This window comes from Oncorhynchus gorbuscha, linkage group LG22 (genome assembly GCF_021184085.1).
Source record: "Oncorhynchus gorbuscha isolate QuinsamMale2020 ecotype Even-year linkage group LG22, OgorEven_v1.0, whole genome shotgun sequence".
NCBI classification, from domain to species: domain Eukaryota; kingdom Metazoa; phylum Chordata; class Actinopteri; order Salmoniformes; family Salmonidae; genus Oncorhynchus; species Oncorhynchus gorbuscha.
In genome coordinates, this window is record NC_060194.1 from 39,644,388 (window position 1) to 39,664,046 (window position 19,659).

Sequence of the window (19,659 nt, forward strand, 5' to 3'; positions counted from 1 at the left end):
GCTCGATTGCTCTCTCTCTCTCCTTCCACCCCCCTCTCTCTCCTTCCATTCCTCTCTCTCTCTCTCTCTCTCCTTCCATTCCTCTCTCTCTCTCTCTCTCTCTCTCCTTCCATTCCTCTCTCTCCTTCCATTCCTCTCTCTCCTTTCATTCATCTCTCTCTCTCCTTTCATTCATCTCTCTCTCTCTCCCTCTCTCTCTCCTTCCATTCCTCTCTCTCCCCCTCTCTCCTTCCATTCCTCTCTCTCCCTCTCAGCACCTGCCTGATGTTACTGCACAGCCTGAGTCAATCAAAAGGCCCCAGTGATTCATGTAAAAACAAAGACATCACTAAACCAACAGGCTGTTTTTGCTAATACAATAAAAACAACAGAATATATGCAGTGTAAACAGACAGTTCAACAAATCATGTTTTACTATTTTGATGTTTAACATGACTATGTTTTCGAGAGAAGTTGAGAAGTAGGTCAACTCTTTTCAAGAGTACATGAGTTCCCTCTGACTTGACATGAATGCTGAGTACATGAGTTCCCTCTGACTTGACATGAATGCTGAGTACATGAGTTCCCTCTGACTTGACATGAATGCTGAGTACATGAGTTCCCTCTGACTTGACATGAATGCTGAGTACATGAGTTCCCTCTGACTTGACATGAATGCTGAGTGTCATAAAAAGAACACCCTCATCAGAATCATCCTACTGGCTCAGGGGAAACTGATTTCCTCTAAACAAACAGCTGGTTCAGTGTTTGTGAAGCTGTGTTGAGAGAAATGAAACGAGAGAGAGAGAGAGGTAGAGAGAACGAGAGAGAGCGAGAGAGAGTAGAGATAGAGTGTGTAGAGGAGAAAATATTAACCAGGGGGCCATGGATGTTAGCCAGTCTCAGCATCAACAGAATCACTAAACAACGATATGAACAATAACAACCCACTGGACACACGTTGGTTGAAAACGTTGTTTGAATTGACATCTGTGCCCAGTGGGAAGCAACTAAATCAGATGATAAGTCATATTCATGACCATGACCAGTATAATCATTTGTCTTAATGACAATATATGATACATCACATATAATTGCTAAGCTGGTAAACATTAAGATCAGAAGCCCCATCTTCAGGTCAATCCTCCACACCTGCTCCAATTGAGGTGCATCTGAATTCACAAAAAGACTTCATACAATGCTAGGGCTTATCTCGTAACAATGAAATGAAATGATTTCTCAATCCGTCACGGTCTGTTGGGCTTAGAAGAGGTGTTTATCCCTTATTAAGGGAGGGTGGCTAGAGAGCCTCAGAGACTGGCTGTGTGCTGTAGTGGGCAGCAACATAACCTCAGAGACTGGCTGTGTACTGTAGTGGGCAGCAACATAACCTCAGAGACTGGCTGTGTGCTGTAGTGGGCAGCAACATAACCTCAGAGACTGGCTGTGTACTGTAGTGGGCAGCAACATAACCTCAGAGACTGGCTGTGTGCTGTAGTGGGCAGCAACATAACCTCAGAGACTGGCTGTGTGCTGTAGTGGGCAGCAACATAACCTCAGAGACTGGCTGTGTACTGTAGTGGGCAGCAACATAACCTCAGAGAATGGCTGTGTACTGTAGTGGGCAGCAACATAACCTCAGAGACTGGCTGTGTGCTGTAGTGGGCAGCAACATAACCTCAGAGACTGGCTGTGTACTGTAGTCTCAGCAACATAACAGAGACTGGCTGTGTGCTGTAGTGGGCAGCAACATAACCTCAGAGACTGGCTGTGTAACAACATAACCTCAGAGACTGGCTGTGTACTGTAGTGGGCAGCAACATAACCTCAGAGACTGGCTGTGTACTGTTGAAACATAACCTCAGAGACTGGCTGTGTTGAAACATAACCTCAGAGATCTGTGCCCAAGTGGGCAGCAACATAACCTCAGAGACTGGCTGTGTGATAGTGGGCAGCAACATATTCAGAGACTGGCTGTGACTGTAGTGGGCAGCAACATAACCTCAGAGACTGGCTGTGTGCTGTAGTGGGCAGCAACATAACCTCAGAGACTGGCTGTGTACTGTAGTGGGCAGCAACATAACCTCAGAGACTGGCTGTGTACTGTAGTGGGCAGCAACATAACCTCAGAGACTGGCTGTGTGCTGTAGTGGGCAGCAACATAACCTCAGAGACTGGCTGTGTGCTGTAGTGGGCAGCAACATAACCTCAGAGACTAGCTGTGTACTGTAGTGGGCAGCAACATAACCTCAGAGACTGGCTGTGTGCTGTAGTGGGCACAACATAACCTCAGAGACTGGCTGTGTACTGTAGTGGGCAGCAACATAACCTCAGAGACTGGCTGTGTGCTGTAGTGGGCAGCAACATAACCTCAGAGACTGGCTGTGTACTGTAGTGGGCAGCAACATAACCTCAGAGACTGGCTGTGTACTGTATGGGCAGCAACATAACCTCAGAGACTGGCTGTGTACTGTAGTGGGCAGCAACATAACCTCAGAGACTGGCTGTGTGCTGTAGTGGGCAGCAACATAACCTCAGAGACTGGCTGTGTGCTGTAGTGGGCAGCAACATAACCTCAGAGACTGGCTGTGTACTGTAGTGGGCAGCAACATAACCTCAGAGACTGGCTGTGTACTGTAGTGGGCAGCAACATAACCTCAGAGACTGGCTGTGTACTGTAGTGGGCAGCAACATAACCTCAGAGACTGGCTGTGTACTGTAGTGGGCAGCAACATAACCTCAGAGACTGGCTGTGTACTGTAGTGGGCAGCAACATAACCTCAGAGACTGGCTGTGTACTGTAGTGGGCAGCAACATAACCTCAGAGACTGGCTGTGTACTGTAGTGGGCAGCAACATAACCTCAGAGACTGGCTGTGTACTGTAGTGGGCAGCAACATAACCTCAGAGACTGGCTGTGTACTGTAGTGGGCAGCAACATAACCTCAGAGACTGGCTGTGTGCTGTAGTGGGCAGCAACATAACCTCAGAGACTGGCTGTGTACTGTAGTGGGCAGCAACATAACCTCAGAGACTGGCTGTGTGCTGTAGTGGGCAGCAACATAACCTCAGAAACTGGCTGTGTACTGTAGTGGGCAGCAACATAACCTCAGAGACTGGCTGTGTGCTGTAGTGGGCAGCAACATAACCTCAGAGACTGGCTGTGTGCTGTAGTGGGCAGCAACATAACCTCAGAAACTGGCTGTGTGCTGTAGTGGGCAGCAACATAACCTCAGAGACTGGCTGTGTACTGTAGTGGGCAGCAACATAACCTCAGAGACTGGCTGTGTACTGTAGTGGGCAGCAACATAACCTCAGAGACTGGCTGTGTACTGTAGTGGGCAGCAACATAACCTCAGAGACTGGCTGTGTACTGTAGTGGGCAGCAACATAACCTCAGAGACTGGCTGTGTACTGTAGTGGGCAGCAACATAACCTCAGAGACTGGCTGTGTACTGTAGTGGGCAGCAACATAACCTCAGAGACTGGCTGTGTGCTGTAGTGGGCAGCAACATAACCTCAGAGACTGGCTGTGTGCTGTAGTGGGCAGCAACATAACCTCAGAGACTGGCTGTGTACTGTAGTGGGCAGCAACATAACCTCAGAGACTGGCTGTGTGCTGTAGTGGGCAGCAACATAACCTCAGAGACTGGCTGTGTGCTGAGTGGGCAGCAACATAACCTCAGAGACTGGCTGTGTGCTGTAGTGGGCAGCAACATAACCTCAGAGACTGGCTGTGTGCTGTAGTGGGCAGCAACATAACCTCAGAGACTGGCTGTGTACTGTAGTGGGCAGCAACATAACCTCAGAGACTGGCTGTGTACTGTAGTGGGCAGCAACATAACCTCAGAGACTGGCTGTGTACTGTAGTGGGCAGCAACATAACCTCAGAGACTGGCTGTGTACTGTAGTGGGCAGCAACATAACCTCAGAGACTGGCTGTGTACTGTAGTGGGCAGCAACATAACCTCAGAGACTGGCTGTGTACTGTAGTGGGCAGCAACATAACCTCAGAGACTGGCTGTGTGCTGTAGTGGGCAGCAACATAACCTCAGAGACTGGCTGTGTGCTGTAGTGGGCAGCAACATAACCAGAAAAAACAAATGTGTTGGTTTAATTGTTTCATTCAGCCAAGCCGGTTTATTGGTTTCATTCACGTTGCCCATTGACAAACCTCTGAGGTACTGACACTACTATCAATATACAGGCTAGTGTTTGATCCTGGTGTCATAGAACGGACAGGAGCTGCTGGGGGGGTGGATGATAACGATGGATGCCATCTGACAATTATTTTAGGTGAAGACGGAGGATAGGACAAAGTAGATGCAGGCATAGTAAACAGCCTTTAACTTTTTTCAATTGAACCTTTATCTGACTAGACAAGTCAGTTAAGAACAAATTCTTATTTACAATGACGGCCTACACTGGCCAAACCCTAACCCGGACAACGCTGGGCCAATTGCGTGCCGCCCCACGGCCGGTTGTGATACAGCCCAAGATCGAACCAGGGTCTGTAGTGATGCCTCTAGTACTGAGATGCAGTGCCTTAAACCGCTGCGCCAATCGGGAGCCCTCTACAGGCTACCACACTCTGGCTTCTGTCTCCATAGAACAAACAGAGCATATGATAAGAACCAGTTTTCAAGACAAAAACTAAACAAATAAACTTCAAATACTTTAAAATGCACCATGACGTTGAACCTACTCATTAGGCTTCCAGGTCTGTTCTCTCAGGAAGGAATTGTTGTTCACCCTCCTACACAGGAGGACAGACCGTGGTGTTAAAAACACCCCTTTAGGAAAAGTCAAGGAGAGGGGCATGCCGAGACACGGGATGAAAAGGGGATTTTATTGGACAGCTTTCTCAGAAATGTGGGTACAGTCCAGTAGATCATTACATTTGATCTTTGAGTTATTCTGAACATTCCAACTACTGTCAAATACAACCAATGGTGTCTTCTGGAATTCCTGGATTTGTTAGAATCCAGTGAAATGACTTTTCGTTGGGTTGGTTAATGTGGTCAAGGTTAGGATTCCCACAACGGTGAGTGGAGAGGTGAACCGTTAGGTCATATTGTGGTCATAGACAGTGAGTGTTGTGAGCTGAAGTATGCAGTCACTTGTCCCATCCAGAATCATGTTTAGGGTCATGGTCACAGTCACGGTTCAGACAAATTGGGCTTTACTGCAGCTGTACTGATGGACACCCACCAGAGAATGTGTGTGAGAGCCACAGAAGGAAGAAAATAGAGGGTGGTAGAGAGAGGGAGAGAGAGAGAGGGAAGGAGAGAGAGGGAGAGAGAGAGAGAGAGAGAGAGAGAGAGAGAGAGAGAGAGAGAGAGAGAGAGAGAGAGAGAGAGAGAGAGAGAGAGAGAGAGAGAGAGAGAGAGAGAGAGAGAGAGAGAGAGAGAGAGAGAGAGAGAGAGAGAGAGAGAGAGAGAGAGAGAGAGAGAGAGAGAGAGAGGGAGAGAGAGAGAGAGAGAGGGAAGGAGAGAGAGAGAGAGAAAGAGGGAAGGAGAGAGAGAGGGAGAGAGATAGGGGAGGAGAGAGAGAGCAAGAGAAGGAAGGAGAGAAAGAAGGAGAGGGAGAGATAGAGGGTCATAAATAATAAGAGGAGGAATGAATAACCGAAAGAGAGAGGGAGAGGAGAGGGAGGGAGAGAGGGGGACATTATGTTGACATTTCCAGGCATGCCTTGTGGGTAGATTGATAGCGCACACTTGAGGACATGTAGAGCACAAGATATAAACACTGAACTCTTTCCCTCTAGACCAGACTGTGAACTTACAGGGAAAGCCTGAGGTATGGCATTACATTGGAACCCATGCAGTCAGGGACTGTAGATGACATTATCCTACTGCTGCCCTATTAAACTTGGGCCCAGTGAGGCTTTAAAAAGGGCAGTCTGCGCCACACTTGGTCAGCACACTTCTCCCAGTACTAACCAGCCCGCTCAAAAGGCTATAAAGGCCCTGGGTAGAAGTTCCCCATTGGCACAGATCTAGGAACAGCTTACCTTCCGTAAACCCTAACCTCAACCATTAGAGGGTAAGACTCAGACTGACTATAGATCAGTGTTTTTGAGCAATTTTATCCTCGAAAGCCATAAAGCACAAAGAACCGTGTGACCCTGACTCTTGGCCAATGGGAAGAGATGGAATGAGTGAGCTGGCCAATAAGGGCCTCCCTGGGCACTGCGCCTGCAGATTCTGTCCAGATGTTGCTCTCACATTTTCCTCTTATAAAAGAAAAAAAAACAGACATGGCAAACATGACATTAGTTCCTGTTCTTCACTCCACAGAGAGGGAAGACATAGCTGAGTACTCTACAGGTGTGTCTCAATAGGCTGTACAATAATCAGTCCCTTAGCAGGTCTCCTTTCTTGAATGACTGAGTTTCTCCTTTTTCCTGGTCAGATCAGCGATTCCTGGCCATCTGGACTGGAAGGATAGGTGCTAGTGATAGGTAGAGCCCTATCCAATCCTTCTAGCTATCTCTGGTCATTCAGCAGATAACACAAGGGAAGGATGTTACTACAATTAACCAATTGAAGCAGATGGTTCCCATGTATACTTCCTGATCTCTTTCATGATGACATATTCCATGACTACTAATTGTTGTTTAGGATGGCAGACTGTCAGCGAACAGACGAGGAGCTCACCTGAGACCAGGATGTCGTTACGCAGGGCACAGACGGCGTACTCTGACTTGGTGAACTCTGGGAGCTTGGCCAGGGCCTTCCACTCTCCTGTCACAGGGTCGTAACACTCTGTGTAGGGCAGGTTGAACCCTCCCACCCTCTCACAGCCCCCCACCACCACAATCACCTCTGAGTAGCCAGTCGACCTGCAGATAGATGGATGGAGGAAGGTGGAGAGAGGGAGATGGGGGGGGGGGGACAGTAATAAACCAACAATACAGTAACAAGACTCATCAAAATAAACAGAACACTAGTCGCTGTGGAGGAATAAGACAGAACAGAAAGACTACACAGAGCAACATTACACAACACAGCACTAACACAGAGCAACATTACACAACGCAGCACTAACACAGAGCAACATTACACAACACAGCACTAACACAGAGCAACATTACACAACGCAGCACTAACACAGAGCAACATTACACAACACAGCACTAACACAGAGCAACATTACACAACACAGCACTAACACAGAGCAACATTACACAACACAGCACTAACACAGAGCAACATTACACAACACAGCACTAACACAGAGCAACATTACACAACACAGCACTAACACAGAGCAACATTACACAACACAGCACTAACACAGAGCAACATTACACAACACAGTACTAACACAGAGCAACATTACACAACACAGTACTAACACAGAGCAACATTACACAACACAGTACTAACACAGAGCAACATTACATAACACAGCACTAACACAGAGCAACATTACACAACACAGTACTAACACAGAGCAACATTACACAACACAAGCACTAACACAGAGCAACATTACACAACACAGCACTAACACAGAGGAACATAGACAACACAGCACTAACACAGAGGAACACAGACAACACAGCACTAACACAGAGGAACATAGACAACACAGCTCCACTACAGAGGAACATAGACAACATAGCACCACTACAGAGGAACACAGACAAAACAGCACCACTACAGAGGAACACAGACAATACAGCACCACTACAGAGGAACACAGACAATACAGCACCACTACAGAGGAACACAGACAACACAGCTCCACTGTACTTATTGTACTTATCTACCTGGCAAAATACTCAAAATACATGTTCTTAAGAACAGAAATAACTTACTGAAGGCCACTGAATATCAATGACCTCAGTAAATTTGTAAGTCGCTCTGGATAAGAGCGTCTGCTAAATGACTTAAATGTAAATGTAAATGTAAATGGTGGTGCCCTATCTGCCTCACTGTTTGAAAAGTGCATGCCAGGGCTATGACGTGAACTCCTTCGGTTGGGGGGGATTCACAATTCAGACAGACAGACAGACAGACACACACAGACAGACAGACAGACAGACAGACACACACAGACAGACAGACAGACAGACAGACAGACAGACAGACAGACAGACAGACAGACAGGCAGGCAGGCAGGCAGGCAGGCAGGCAGGCAGACAGGCAGACAGACAGACAGACAGACAGACAGACAGACAGACAGACAGACAGACAGACAGACAGACAGACAGACAGACAGACAGACAGACAGACAGACAGACAGACAGACAGGCTCCACGCCTGTTCTGATCTGCCTGGATACTGACACGGCACTCTTGAGAGACACGTCACCTCCCTGCTAGCTAACTGGCACCCAGCGTCAAATAATACTTAACCCAGACAACTCCACAGACCGGAGAAAAGCCCTGTTGAAACCAGTGACCGGAGAAAAGCCCTGTTGAAACCAGTGACCGGAGAAAAGCCCTGTTGAAACCTGTGACTGGAGAAAAGCCCTGTTGAAACCTGTGACTGGAGAAAAGCCCTGTAGAAACCTGTGACTGGAGAAAAGCCCTGTTGAAACCTGTGACTGGAGAAAAGCCCTGTTGAAACCAGCGACCGGAGAAAAGCCCCGTTGAAACATAAAAACATAAATATATTATATTATATATATAATATAAAATAAATACATAAAGACACATACATACTCTAACATGTAACACTGAATACATAAAGACATCATACAGAAAATTCTCTGTGGATGAACTCATCACTCACATGGACCTATGTATATTGTACACAAACAAACATCCTTCAAATAATTCCTTATGGACACATAAGTCTGTCTTTCTCTCTCTCTCCATCCCTCTCTGTCTGTCTTTCTCTCTCTCTCCATCCCCCTCTGTCTGTCTTTCTCTCTCTCTCCATCCCTCTCTGTCTGTCTTTCTCTCTCCATCCATCCCTCTTTGTCTGTCTTTCTCTCTCCATCCCTCTCTGTCTGTCTTTCTCTCTCTCTCCATCCCTCTCTGTCTGTCTTTCTCTCTCTCTCTCCATCCCTCTCTGTCTGTCTTCCTCTCTCCATCCATCCCTCTCTGTCTGTCTTTCTCTCTCTCTCCATCCCTCTCTGTCTGTCTTTCTCTCTCCATCCATCCCTCTCTGTCTGTCTTTCTCTCTCCATCCCTCTCTGTCTGTCTTTCTCTCTCTCTCCATCCCTCTCTGTCTGTCTTTCTCTCTCTCTCCATCCCCCTCTGTCTGTCTTTCTCTCTCTCCATCCCTCTCTGTCTGTCTTTCTCTCTCTCCATCCCTCTCTGTCTGTCTTTCTCTCTCTCTCCATCCCTCTCTGTCTGTCTTTCTCTCTCCATCCATCCCTCTCTGTCTGTCTTTCTCTCTCTCTCCATCCCCCTTTGTCTGTCTTTCTCTCTCCATCCATCCCTCTCTGTCTGTCTTTCTCTCTCTCCATCCCCCTCTGTCTGTCTTTCTCTCTCTCTCCGTCCCTCTCTGTCTGTCTTTCTCTCTCTCTCCATCCCTCTCTGTCTGTCTTTTTCTCTCTCTCTCTATTCCTCTCTGTCTGTCTTTCTCTCTCCACCCATCCCTCTCTGTCTGTCTTTCTCTCTCTCTCCATCCCCCTCTGTCTGTCTTTCTCTCTCTCCATCCCTCTCTGTCTGTCTTTCTCTCTCTCTCCATCCCTCTCTGTCTTTCTCTCTCTCCATCCCCCTCTGTCTGTCTTTCTCTCTCTCCATCCATCCCCCTCTGTCTGTCTTTCTCTCTCTCCATCCCTCTCTGTCTGTCTTTCTCTCTCTCCATCCCCCTCTGTCTGTCTTTCTCTCTCTCTCCATCCCTCTCTGTCTGTCTTTCTCTCTCTCTCCATCCCTCTCTGTCTGTCTTTCTCTCTCCATCCCTCTCTGTCTGTCTTTCTCTCTCCATCCCTCTCTGTCTTTCTCTCTCTCCATCCCCCTCTGTCTGTCTTTCTCTCTCTCCATCCCTCTCTGTCTGTCTTTGTATCTCTCCATCCCCCTCTGTCTGTCTTTCTTTCTCTCCATCCCTCTCTGTCTGTCTTTGTATCTCTCCATCCCTCTCTGTCTGTCTTTGTATCTCTCCATCCCTCTCTGTCTTTCTCTCTCTCCATCCCCCTCTGTCTGTCTTTGTATCTCTCCATCCCTCTCTGTCTGTCTTTGTATCTCTCCATCCCCCTCTGTCTGTCTTTGTATCTCTCCATCCCCCTCTGTCTGTCTTTGTATCTCTCCATCCCTCTCTGTCTGTCTTTCTCTCTCTCCATCCCCCTCTGTCTGTCTTTGTATCTCTCCATCCCCCTCTGTCTGTCTTTGTATCTCTCCATCCCTCTCTGTCTGTCTTTCTCTCTCCATCCATCCCCCTCTGTCTGTCTTTCTCTCCATCCCTCTCTGTCTGTCTTTCTCTCTCTCCATCCCCCTCTGTCTGTCTTTCTCTCTCCATCCCTCTCTGTCTGTCTTTCTCTCTCCATCCATCCCCCTCTGTCTGTCTTTCTCTCTCCATCCCTCTCTGTCTGTCTTTCTCTCTCCATCCATCCCCCTCTGTCTGTCTTTCTCTCTCCATCCATCCCCCTCTGTCTGTCTTTCTCTCTCCATCCATCCCCTCTGTCTGTCTGTCTTTCTCTCTCTCCATCCATCCCCCTCTGTCTGTCTTTCTCTCTCTCCATCCCTCTCTGTCTGTCTTTCTCTCTCTCCATCCCCCTCTGTCTGTCTTTCTCTCTCCATCCCTCTCTGTCTGTCTTTCTCTCTCCATCCCTCTCTGTCTGTCTTTCTCTCTCCATCCATCCCCTCTGTCTGTCTTTCTCTCTCCATCCATCCCCCTCTGTCTGTCTTTCTCTCTCTCCATCCCTCTCTGTCTGTCTTTATCTCTCTCCATCCCCTTCTGTCTGTCTTTCTCTCTCCATCCCCCTCTGTCTGTCTTATTCTCTCCATCCCTCTCTGTCTGTCTTTCTCTCTCCATCCATCCCCCTCTGTCTGTCTTTCTCTCTCCATCCATCCCCCTCTGTCTGTCTTTCTCTCTCTCCATCCCTCTCTGTCTGTCTTTCTCTCTCCATCCATCCCTCTCTGTCTGTCTTTCTCTCTCCATCCCCTCTGTCTGTCTTTCTCTCTCCATCCCTCTCTGTCTGTCTTTCTCTCTCTCATCCATCCCCCTCTGTCTGTCTTTCTCTCTCCATCCCTCTCTGTCTGTCTTTCTCTCTCCATCCATCCCCCTCTGTCTGTCTTTCTCTCTCCATCCATCCCCCTGTCTGTCTTTCTCTCTCTCCATCCATCCCTCTCTGTCTGTCTTTCTCTCTCCATCCCTCTCTGTCTGTCTGTCTCTCTCTCCATCACTCTCTGTCTGTCTGTCTTTGTATCTCTCCATCCCTCTCTGTCTGTCTGTCTTTCTCTCTCTCCATCCATCCCTCTGTCTGTCTTTCTCTCTCCATCCCCCTCTGTCTGTCTTTCTCTCTCTCCATCCATCCCTCTCTGTCTGTCTTTCTCTCTCTCTCCATCCCTCTCTGTCTGTCTTTCTCTCTCTCTCCATCCCTCTCTGTCTGTATTTCTCTCTCTCTCCATCCATCCCTCTCTGTCTGTCTTTCTCTCTCTCTCCATCCCTCTCTGTCTGTCTTTCTCTCTCCATCCCCCTCTGTCTGTCTTATCCTCCATCCCTCTCTGTCTGTCTTTCTCTCTCCATCCATCCCCCTCTGTCTGTCTTTCTCTCTCCATCCATCCCCTCTGTCTGTCTTTCTCTCTCTCCATCCCTCTCTGTCTGTCTTTCTCTCTCTCCATCCATCCCTCTCTGTCTGTCTTTGTCTCTCTCCATCCCTCTCTGTCTGTCTTTCTCTCTCCATCCATCCCTCTGTCTGTCTTTGTATCCCCATCCCCTCTGTCTGTCTTTGTCTCTCTCCCATCCCTCTCTGTCTGTCTTTCTCTCTCCATCCATCCCCCTCTGTCTGTCTGTCTGTCTTTCTCTCTCTCCATCCCCTCTGTCTGTCTTTCTCCATCTCCATCCCCTCTGTCTGTCTTTCTCTCCCTCCATCCATCCATCCCCCTCTGTCTGTCTTTCTCTCTCCATCCCTCTCTGTCTGTCTTTCTCTCTCCATCCATCCCCCTCTGTCTGTCTTTCTCTCTCATCCATCCCCCTGTCTGTCTTTCTCTCTCCATCCATCCCTCTCTGTCTGTCTTTCTCTCTCCATCCCTCTCTGTCTGTCTGTCTCTCTCTCCATCACTCTCTGTCTGTCTGTCTTTGTATCTCTCCATCCCTCTCTGTCTTTCTCTCTCCATCCCCCTCTGTCTGTCTTTCTCTCTCTCCATCCATCCCTCTCTGTCTGTCTTTCTCTCTCCATCCCCCTCTGTCTGTCTTTCTCTCTCCATCCATCCCTCTGTCTGTCTTTCTCTCTCCATCCCTCTCTGTCTGTCTTTCTCTCTCTCTCCATCCCTCTCTGTCTGTCTTTCTCTCTCTCCATCCATCCCTCTCTGTCTGTCTTTCTCTCCTCCATCCCTCTCTGTCTGTCTTTCTCTCTCCATCCATCCATCCCTCTCTGTCTGTCTTTCTCTCTCCATCCATCCCCCTCTGTCTGTCTTTCTCTCTCCATCCATCCCCTCTGTCTGTCTTTCTCTCTCTCCATCCCTCTCTGTCTGTCTTTCTCTCTCCATCCATCCCCTCTGTCTGTCTTTCTCTCTCCATCCCTCTCTGTCTGTCTTTCTCTCTCCATCCATCCCCCTCTGTCTGTCTTTCTCTCTCCATCCATCCCCCTGTCTGTCTTTCTCTCTCCATCCATCCCTCTCTGTCTGTCTTTCTCTCTCCATCCCTCTCTGTCTGTCTGTCTCTCTCTCCATCACTCTCTGTCTGTCTGTCTTTGTATCTCTCCATCCCTCTCTCTGTCTTTCTCTCTCCATCCCCTCTGTCTGTCTTTCTCTCTCTCCATCCATCCCTCTCTGTCTGTCTTTCTCTCTCCATCCCCCTCTGTCTGTCTTTCTCTCTCTCCATCCATCCCTCTCTGTCTGTCTTTCTCTCTCTCTCCATCCCTGTCTGTCTGTCTTTCTCTCTCTCCATCCCTCTCTGTCTGTATTTCTCTCTCTCCATCCATCCCTCTCTGTCTGTCTTTCTCTCTCTCCATCCCTCTCTGTCTGTCTTTCTCTCCATCCCCCTCTGTCTGTCTTATTCTCTCCATCCCTCTCTGTCTGTCTTTCTCTCTCCATCCATCCCCCTCTGTCTGTCTTTCTCTCTCCATCCATCCCCCTCTGTCTGTCTTTCTCTCTCTCCATCCCTCTCTGTCTGTCTTTCTCTCTCTCCATCCATCCCTCTCTGTCAGTCTTTCTCTCTCCATCCCCCTCTGTCTGTCTTTCTCTCTCTCCATCCATCCCTCTCTGTCTGTCTTTCTCTCTCCATCCCTCTCTGTCTGTCTTTGTATCTCTCCATCCCCCTCTGTCTGTCTTTGTATCTCTCCATCCCTCTCTGTCTGTCTTTGTATCTCTCCATGCTCCTCTGTCTGTCTTTGTATCTCTCCATCCCCCTCTGTCTGTCTTTGTATCTCTCCATCCCTCTCTGTCTGTCTTTGTATCTCTCCATCCCTCTCTGTCTTTCTCTCTCTCCATCCCCCTCTGTCTGTCTTTGTATCTCTCCATCCCTCTCTGTCTGTCTTTCTCTCTCTCCATCCCCCTCTGTCTGTCTTTGTATCTCTCCATCCCCCTCTGTCTGTCTTTGTATTATCTCTCCATCCCTCTCTGTCTGTCTTTCTCTCTCCCATCCATCTCCCTCTGTCTGTCTTTCTCTCCATCCCTCTCTGTCTGTCTTTCTCTCTCTCCATCCCCCTCTGTCTGTCTTTCTCTCTCCATCCCTCTCTGTCTGTCTTTCTCTCTCCATCCATCCCCTCTGTCTGTCTTTCTCTCTCCATCCCTCTCTGTCTGTCTTTCTCTCTCTCCATCCATCCCTCTCTGTCTGTCTTTCTCTCTCCATCCATCCATCCCTCTCTGTCTGTCTTTCTCTCTCTCTCCATCCCTCTCTGTCTGTCTTTCTCTCTCTCCATCCCTCTCTGTCTGTCTTTCTCTCTCTCCATCCATCCCTCTCTGTCTGTCTTTCTCTCTCTCCATCCCTCTCTGTCTGTCTTTCTCTCTCCATCCCCCTCTGTCTGTCTTATCTCTCCATCCCTCTCTGTCTGTCTTTCTCTCCATCCATCCCCTCTGTCTGTCTTTCTCTCTCCATCCATCCCCCTCTGTCTGTCTTTCTCTCTCCATCCCTCTCTGTCTGTCTTTCTCTCTCCATCCATCCCCTCTGTCTGTCTTTCTCTCTCCATCCCCCTCTGTCTGTCTTTCTCTCTCCATCCATCCCTCTCTGTCTGTCTTTCTCTCTCCATCCCTCTCTGTCTGTCTTTGTATCTCTCCATCCCCTCTGTCTGTCTTTGTATCTCTCCATCCCTCTCTGTCTGTCTTTGTATCTGCTCCTCTGTCTGTCTTTGTATCTCTCCATCCCCCTCTGTCTGTCTTTGTATCTCTCCATCCCTCTCTGTCTGTCTTTGTATCTCTCCATCCCCTCTGTCTGTCTTTGTATCTCTCCATCCATCCCCTCTGTCTGTCTTTGTATCTCTCCATCCCCCTCTGTCTGTCTTTGTATCTCTCCATCCCTCTCTGTCTGTCTTTCTCTCTCCATCCATCCCCTCTGTCTGTCTTTCTCCCATCCCTCTCTGTCTGTCTTTCTCTCTCCATCCATCCCCTCTGTCTGTCTTTCTCTCTCCATCCCTCTCTGTCTGTCTTTCTCTCTCCATCCATCCCCCTCTGTCTGTCTTTCTCTCTCCATCCCTCTCTGTCTGTCTTTCTCTCTCATCCATCCCCCTCTGTCTGTCTTTCTCTCTCCATCCATCCCCCTCTGTCTGTCTTTCTCTCTCCATCCATCCCCCTCTGTCTGTCTGTCTTTCTCTCTCCATCCATCCCCTCTGTCTGTCTTTCTCTCTCTCCATCCCTCTCTGTCTGTCTTTCTCTCTCTCCATCCCCCTCTGTCTGTCTTTCTCTCTCCATCCCTCTCTGTCTGTCTTTCTCTCTCCATCCCTCTCTGTCTGTCTTTCTCTCTCCATCCATCCCCCTCTGTCTGTCTTTCTCTCTCCATCCATCCCCCTCTGTCTGTCTTTCTCTCTCTCCATCCCTCTCTGTCTGTCTTTATCTCTCTCCATCCCCTTCTGTCTGTCTTTCTCTCTCCATCCCCCTCTGTCTGTCTTATTCTCTCCATCCCTCTCTGTCTGTCTTTCTCTCTCCATCCATCCCCCTCTGTCTGTCTTTCTCTCTCCATCCATCCCCCTCTGTCTGTCTTTCTCTCTCTCCATCCCTCTCTGTCTGTCTTTCTCTCTCTCCATCCATCCCTCTCTGTCTGTCTTTCTCTCTCCATCCCCCTCTGTCTGTCTTTCTCTCTCCATCCCTCTCTGTCTGTCTTTCTCTCTCCATCCATCCCCCTCTGTCTGTCTTTCTCTCTCCATCCCTCTCTGTCTGTCTTTCTCTCTCCATCCATCCCCCTCTGTCTGTCTTTCTCTCTCCATCCATCCCCCTGTCTGTCTTTCTCTCTCTCCATCCATCCCTCTCTGTCTGTCTTTCTCTCTCCATCCCTCTCTGTCTGTCTGTCTCTCTCTCCATCACTCTCTGTCTGTCTGTCTTTGTATCTCTCCATCCCTCTCTGTCTTTCTCTCTCCATCCCCCTCTGTCTGTCTTTCTCTCTCTCCATCCATCCCTCTCTGTCTGTCTTTCTCTCTCCATCCCCCTCTGTCTGTCTTTCTCTCTCTCCATCCATCCCTCTCTGTCTGTCTTTCTCTCTCTCCATCCCTCTCTGTCTGTCTTTCTCTCTCCTCCATCCCTCTCTGTCTGTATTTCTCTCTCTCCATCCATCCCTCTCTGTCTGTCTTTCTCTCTCTCCCATCCCTCTCTGTCTGTCTTTCTCTCTCCATCCCCCTCTGTCTGTCTTATTCTCTCCATCCCTCTCTGTCTGTCTTTCTCTCTCCATCCATCCCCTCTGTCTGTCTTTCTCTCTCCATCCATCCCCCTCTGTCTGTCTTTCTCTCTCCCATCCCTCTCTGTCTGTCTTTCTCTCTCTCCATCCATCCCTCTCTGTCTGTCTTTGTATCTCTCCATCCCTCTCTGTCTGTCTTTCTCTCTCTCCATCCCCCTCTGTCTGTCTTTGTCTCTCTCCATCCCCCTCTGTCTGTCTTTGTATCTCTCCATCCATCCCCTCTGTCTGTCTTTGTATCTCTCCATCCCTCTCTGTCTGTCTTTCTCTCTCCATCCATCCCCCTCTGTCTGTCTTTCTCTCCATCCCTCTCTGTCTGTCTTTCTCTCCATCCCCCTCTGTCTGTCTTTCTCTCTCCATCCCTCTCTGTCTGTCTTTCTCTCTCCATCCATCCCCCTCTGTCTGTCTTTCTCTCCATCCCTCTCTGTCTGTCTTTCTCTCTCCATCCATCCCCCTCTGTCTGTCTTTCTCTCTCCATCCATCCCCCTCTCTGTCTTTCTCTCTCCATCCATCCCCCTCTGTCTGTCTGTCTTTCTCTCTCTCCATCCATCCCCCTCTGTCTGTCTTTCTCTCTCTCCATCCCTCTCTGTCTGTCTTTCTCTCTCCATCCCCCTCTGTCTGTCTTTCTCTCTCCATCCATCTCTGTCTGTCTTTCTCTCTCCATCCCTCTCTGTCTGTCTTTCTCTCTCCATCCATCCCCCTCTGTCTGTCTTTCTCTCTCCATCCATCCCCTCTGTCTGTCTTTCTCTCTCTCCATCCCTCTCTGTCTGTCCCTCTCCATCCCCTCTGTCTGTCTTTCTCTCCATCCCCCTCTGTCTGTCTTATTCTCTCCATCCCTCTCTGTCTGTCTTTCTCTCTCCATCCATCCCCTCTGTCTGTCTTTCTCTCTCCATCCATCCCCCTCTGTCTGTCTTTCTCTCTCTCCATCCCTCTCTGTCTGTCTTTCTCTCTCTCCATCCATCCCTCTCTGTCTGTCTTTCTCTCTCCATCCCCTCTGTCTGTCTTTCTCTCTCCATCCCTCTCTGTCTGTCTCCATCCATCCCCCTCTGTCTGTCTTTCTCTCTCCATCCCTCTCTGTCTGTCTTTCTCTCCATCCATCCCCCTCTGTCTGTCTTTCTCTCTCCATCCATCCCCCTGTCTGTCTTTCTCTCTCTCCATCCATCCCTCTCTGTCTGTCTTTCTCTCTCCATCCCTCTCTGTCTGTCTGTCTCTCTCTCCATCACTCTCTGTCTGTCTGTCTTTGTATCTCTCCATCCCTCTCTGTCTTTCTCTCTCCATCCCCCTCTGTCTGTCTTTCTCTCTCTCCATCCATCCCTCTCTGTCTGTCTTTCTCTCTCCATCCCCCTCTGTCTGTCTTTCTCTCTCTCCATCCATCCCTCTCTGTCTGTCTTTCTCTCTCTCCATCCCTCTCTGTCTGTCTTTCTCTCTCTCTCCATCCCTCTCTGTCTGTATTTCTCTCTCCATCCATCCCTCTCTGTCTGTCTTTCTCTCTCTCTCCATCCATCCCCTCTGTCTGTCTTATTCTCTCCATCCCTCTCTGTCTGTCTTTCTCTCTCCATCCATCCCCTCTGTCTGTCTTTCTCTCTCCATCCATCCCCCTCTGTCTGTCTTTCTCTCTCTCCATCCCTCTCTGTCTGTCTTTCTCTCTCTCCATCCATCCCTCTCTGTCTCTTTCTCTCTCCATCCCCCTCTGTCTGTCTTTCTCTCTCCATCCCTCTCTATCTGTCTTTCTCTCTCCATCCATCCCCCTCTGTCTGTCTTTCTCTCTCCATCCATCCCCTCTGTCTGTCTTTCTCTCTCCATCCATCCCTCTCTGTCTCTCTCTCTCCATCCATCCCTCTCTGTCTGTCTTTCTCTCTCCATCCCTCTCTGTCTGTCTGTCTCTCTCTCCATCACTCTCTCTGTCTGTCTTTGTATCTCTCCATCCCTCTCTGTCTTTCTCTCTCCATCCCCCTCTGTCTGTCTTTCTCTCTCTCCATCCATCCCTCTCTGTCTGTCTTTCTCTCCATCCCCCTCTGTCTGTCTTTCTCTCTCTCCATCCATCCCTCTCTGTCTGTCTTTCTCTCTCTCTCCATCCCTCTCTGTCTGTCTTTCTCTCTCTCTCCATCCCTCTCTGTCTGTATTTCTCTCTCTCTCCATCCATCCCTCTCTGTCTGTCTTTCTCTCTCTCTCCATCCCTCTCTGTCTGTCTTTCTCTCTCCATCCCCCTCTGTCTGTCTTATTCTCTCCATCCCTCTCTGTCTGTCTTTCTCTCTCCATCCATCCCCCTCTGTCTGTCTTTCTCTCTCCATCCATCCCCCTCTGTCTGTCTTTCTCTCTCTCCATCCCTCTCTGTCTGTCTTTCTCTCTCTCCATCCATCCCTCTCTGTCAGTCTTTCTCTCTCCATCCCCCTCTGTCTGTCTTTCTCTCTCTCCATCCATCCCTCTCTGTCTGTCTTTCTCTCTCCATCCCTCTCTGTCTGTCTTTGTATCTCTCCATCCCCCTCTGTCTGTCTTTGTATCTCTCCATCCCTCTCTGTCTGTCTTTGTATCTCTCCATGCTCCTCTGTCTGTCTTTGTATCTCTCCATCCCCCTCTGTCTGTCTTTGTATCTCTCCATCCCTCTCTGTCTGTCTTTGTATCTCTCCATCCCTCTCTGTCTTTCTCTCTCTCCATCCCCCTCTGTCTGTCTTTGTATCTCTCCATCCCTCTCTGTCTGTCTTTCTCTCTCTCCATCCCCCTCTGTCTGTCTTTGTATCTCTCCATCCCCCTCTGTCTGTCTTTGTATCTCTCCATCCCTCTCTGTCTGTCTTTCTCTCTCCATCCATCCCCCTCTGTCTGTCTTTCTCTCCATCCCTCTCTGTCTGTCTTTCTCTCTCTCCATCCCCCTCTGTCTGTCTTTCTCTCTCCATCCCTCTCTGTCTGTCTTTCTCTCTCCATCCATCCCCCTCTGTCTGTCTTTCTCTCTCCATCCCTCTCTGTCTGTCTTTCTCTCTCCATCCATCCCCCTCTGTCTGTCTTTCTCTCTCCATCCATCCCCCTCTGTCTGTCTTTCTCTCTCCATCCATCCCCCTCTGTCTGTCTGTCTTTCTCTCTCTCCATCCATCCCCCTCTGTCTGTCTTTCTCTCTCTCCATCCCTCTCTGTCTGTCTTTCTCTCTCTCCATCCCCCTCTGTCTGTCTTTCTCTCTCCATCCCTCTCTGTCTGTCTTTCTCTCTCCATCCCTCTCTGTCTGTCTTTCTCTCTCCATCCATCCCCCTCTGTCTGTCTTTCTCTCTCCATCCATCCCCCTCTGTCTGTCTTTCTCTCTCTCCATCCCTCTCTGTCTGTCTTTATCTCTCTCCATCCCCTTCTGTCTGTCTTTCTCTCTCCATCCCCCTCTGTCTGTCTTATTCTCTCCATCCCTCTCTGTCTGTCTTTCTCTCTCCATCCATCCCCCTCTGTCTGTCTTTCTCTCTCCATCCATCCCCCTCTGTCTGTCTTTCTCTCTCTCCATCCCTCTCTGTCTGTCTTTCTCTCTCTCCATCCATCCCTCTCTGTCTGTCTTTCTCTCTCCATCCCCCTCTGTCTGTCTTTCTCTCTCCATCCCTCTCTGTCTGTCTTTCTCTCTCCATCCATCCCCCTCTGTCTGTCTTTCTCTCTCCATCCCTCTCTGTCTGTCTCTCTCTCTCCATCCATCCCCCTCTGTCTGTCTTTCTCTCTCCATCCATCCCCCTGTCTGTCTTTCTCTCTCTCCATCCATCCCTCTCTGTCTGTCT

The 19,659-nt window shown here is 49.1% G+C and overlaps 1 protein-coding gene across 1 annotated transcript in view; it reads right to left on the reverse strand.

Annotated features, from left to right (window-relative positions):
• The window catches only part of LOC124010055 (kelch-like protein 24), a 61,974-nt gene that overhangs the window by 31,561 nt on the left and 10,754 nt on the right, over positions 1-19,659 (reverse strand). Inside the window, exon 4 of the mRNA XM_046322387.1 lies at positions 6,641-6,825. Coding sequence (XP_046178343.1) covers positions 6,641-6,825 — 185 coding nt within the window. The remainder of the gene's footprint in view (positions 1-6,640; positions 6,826-19,659) is intronic.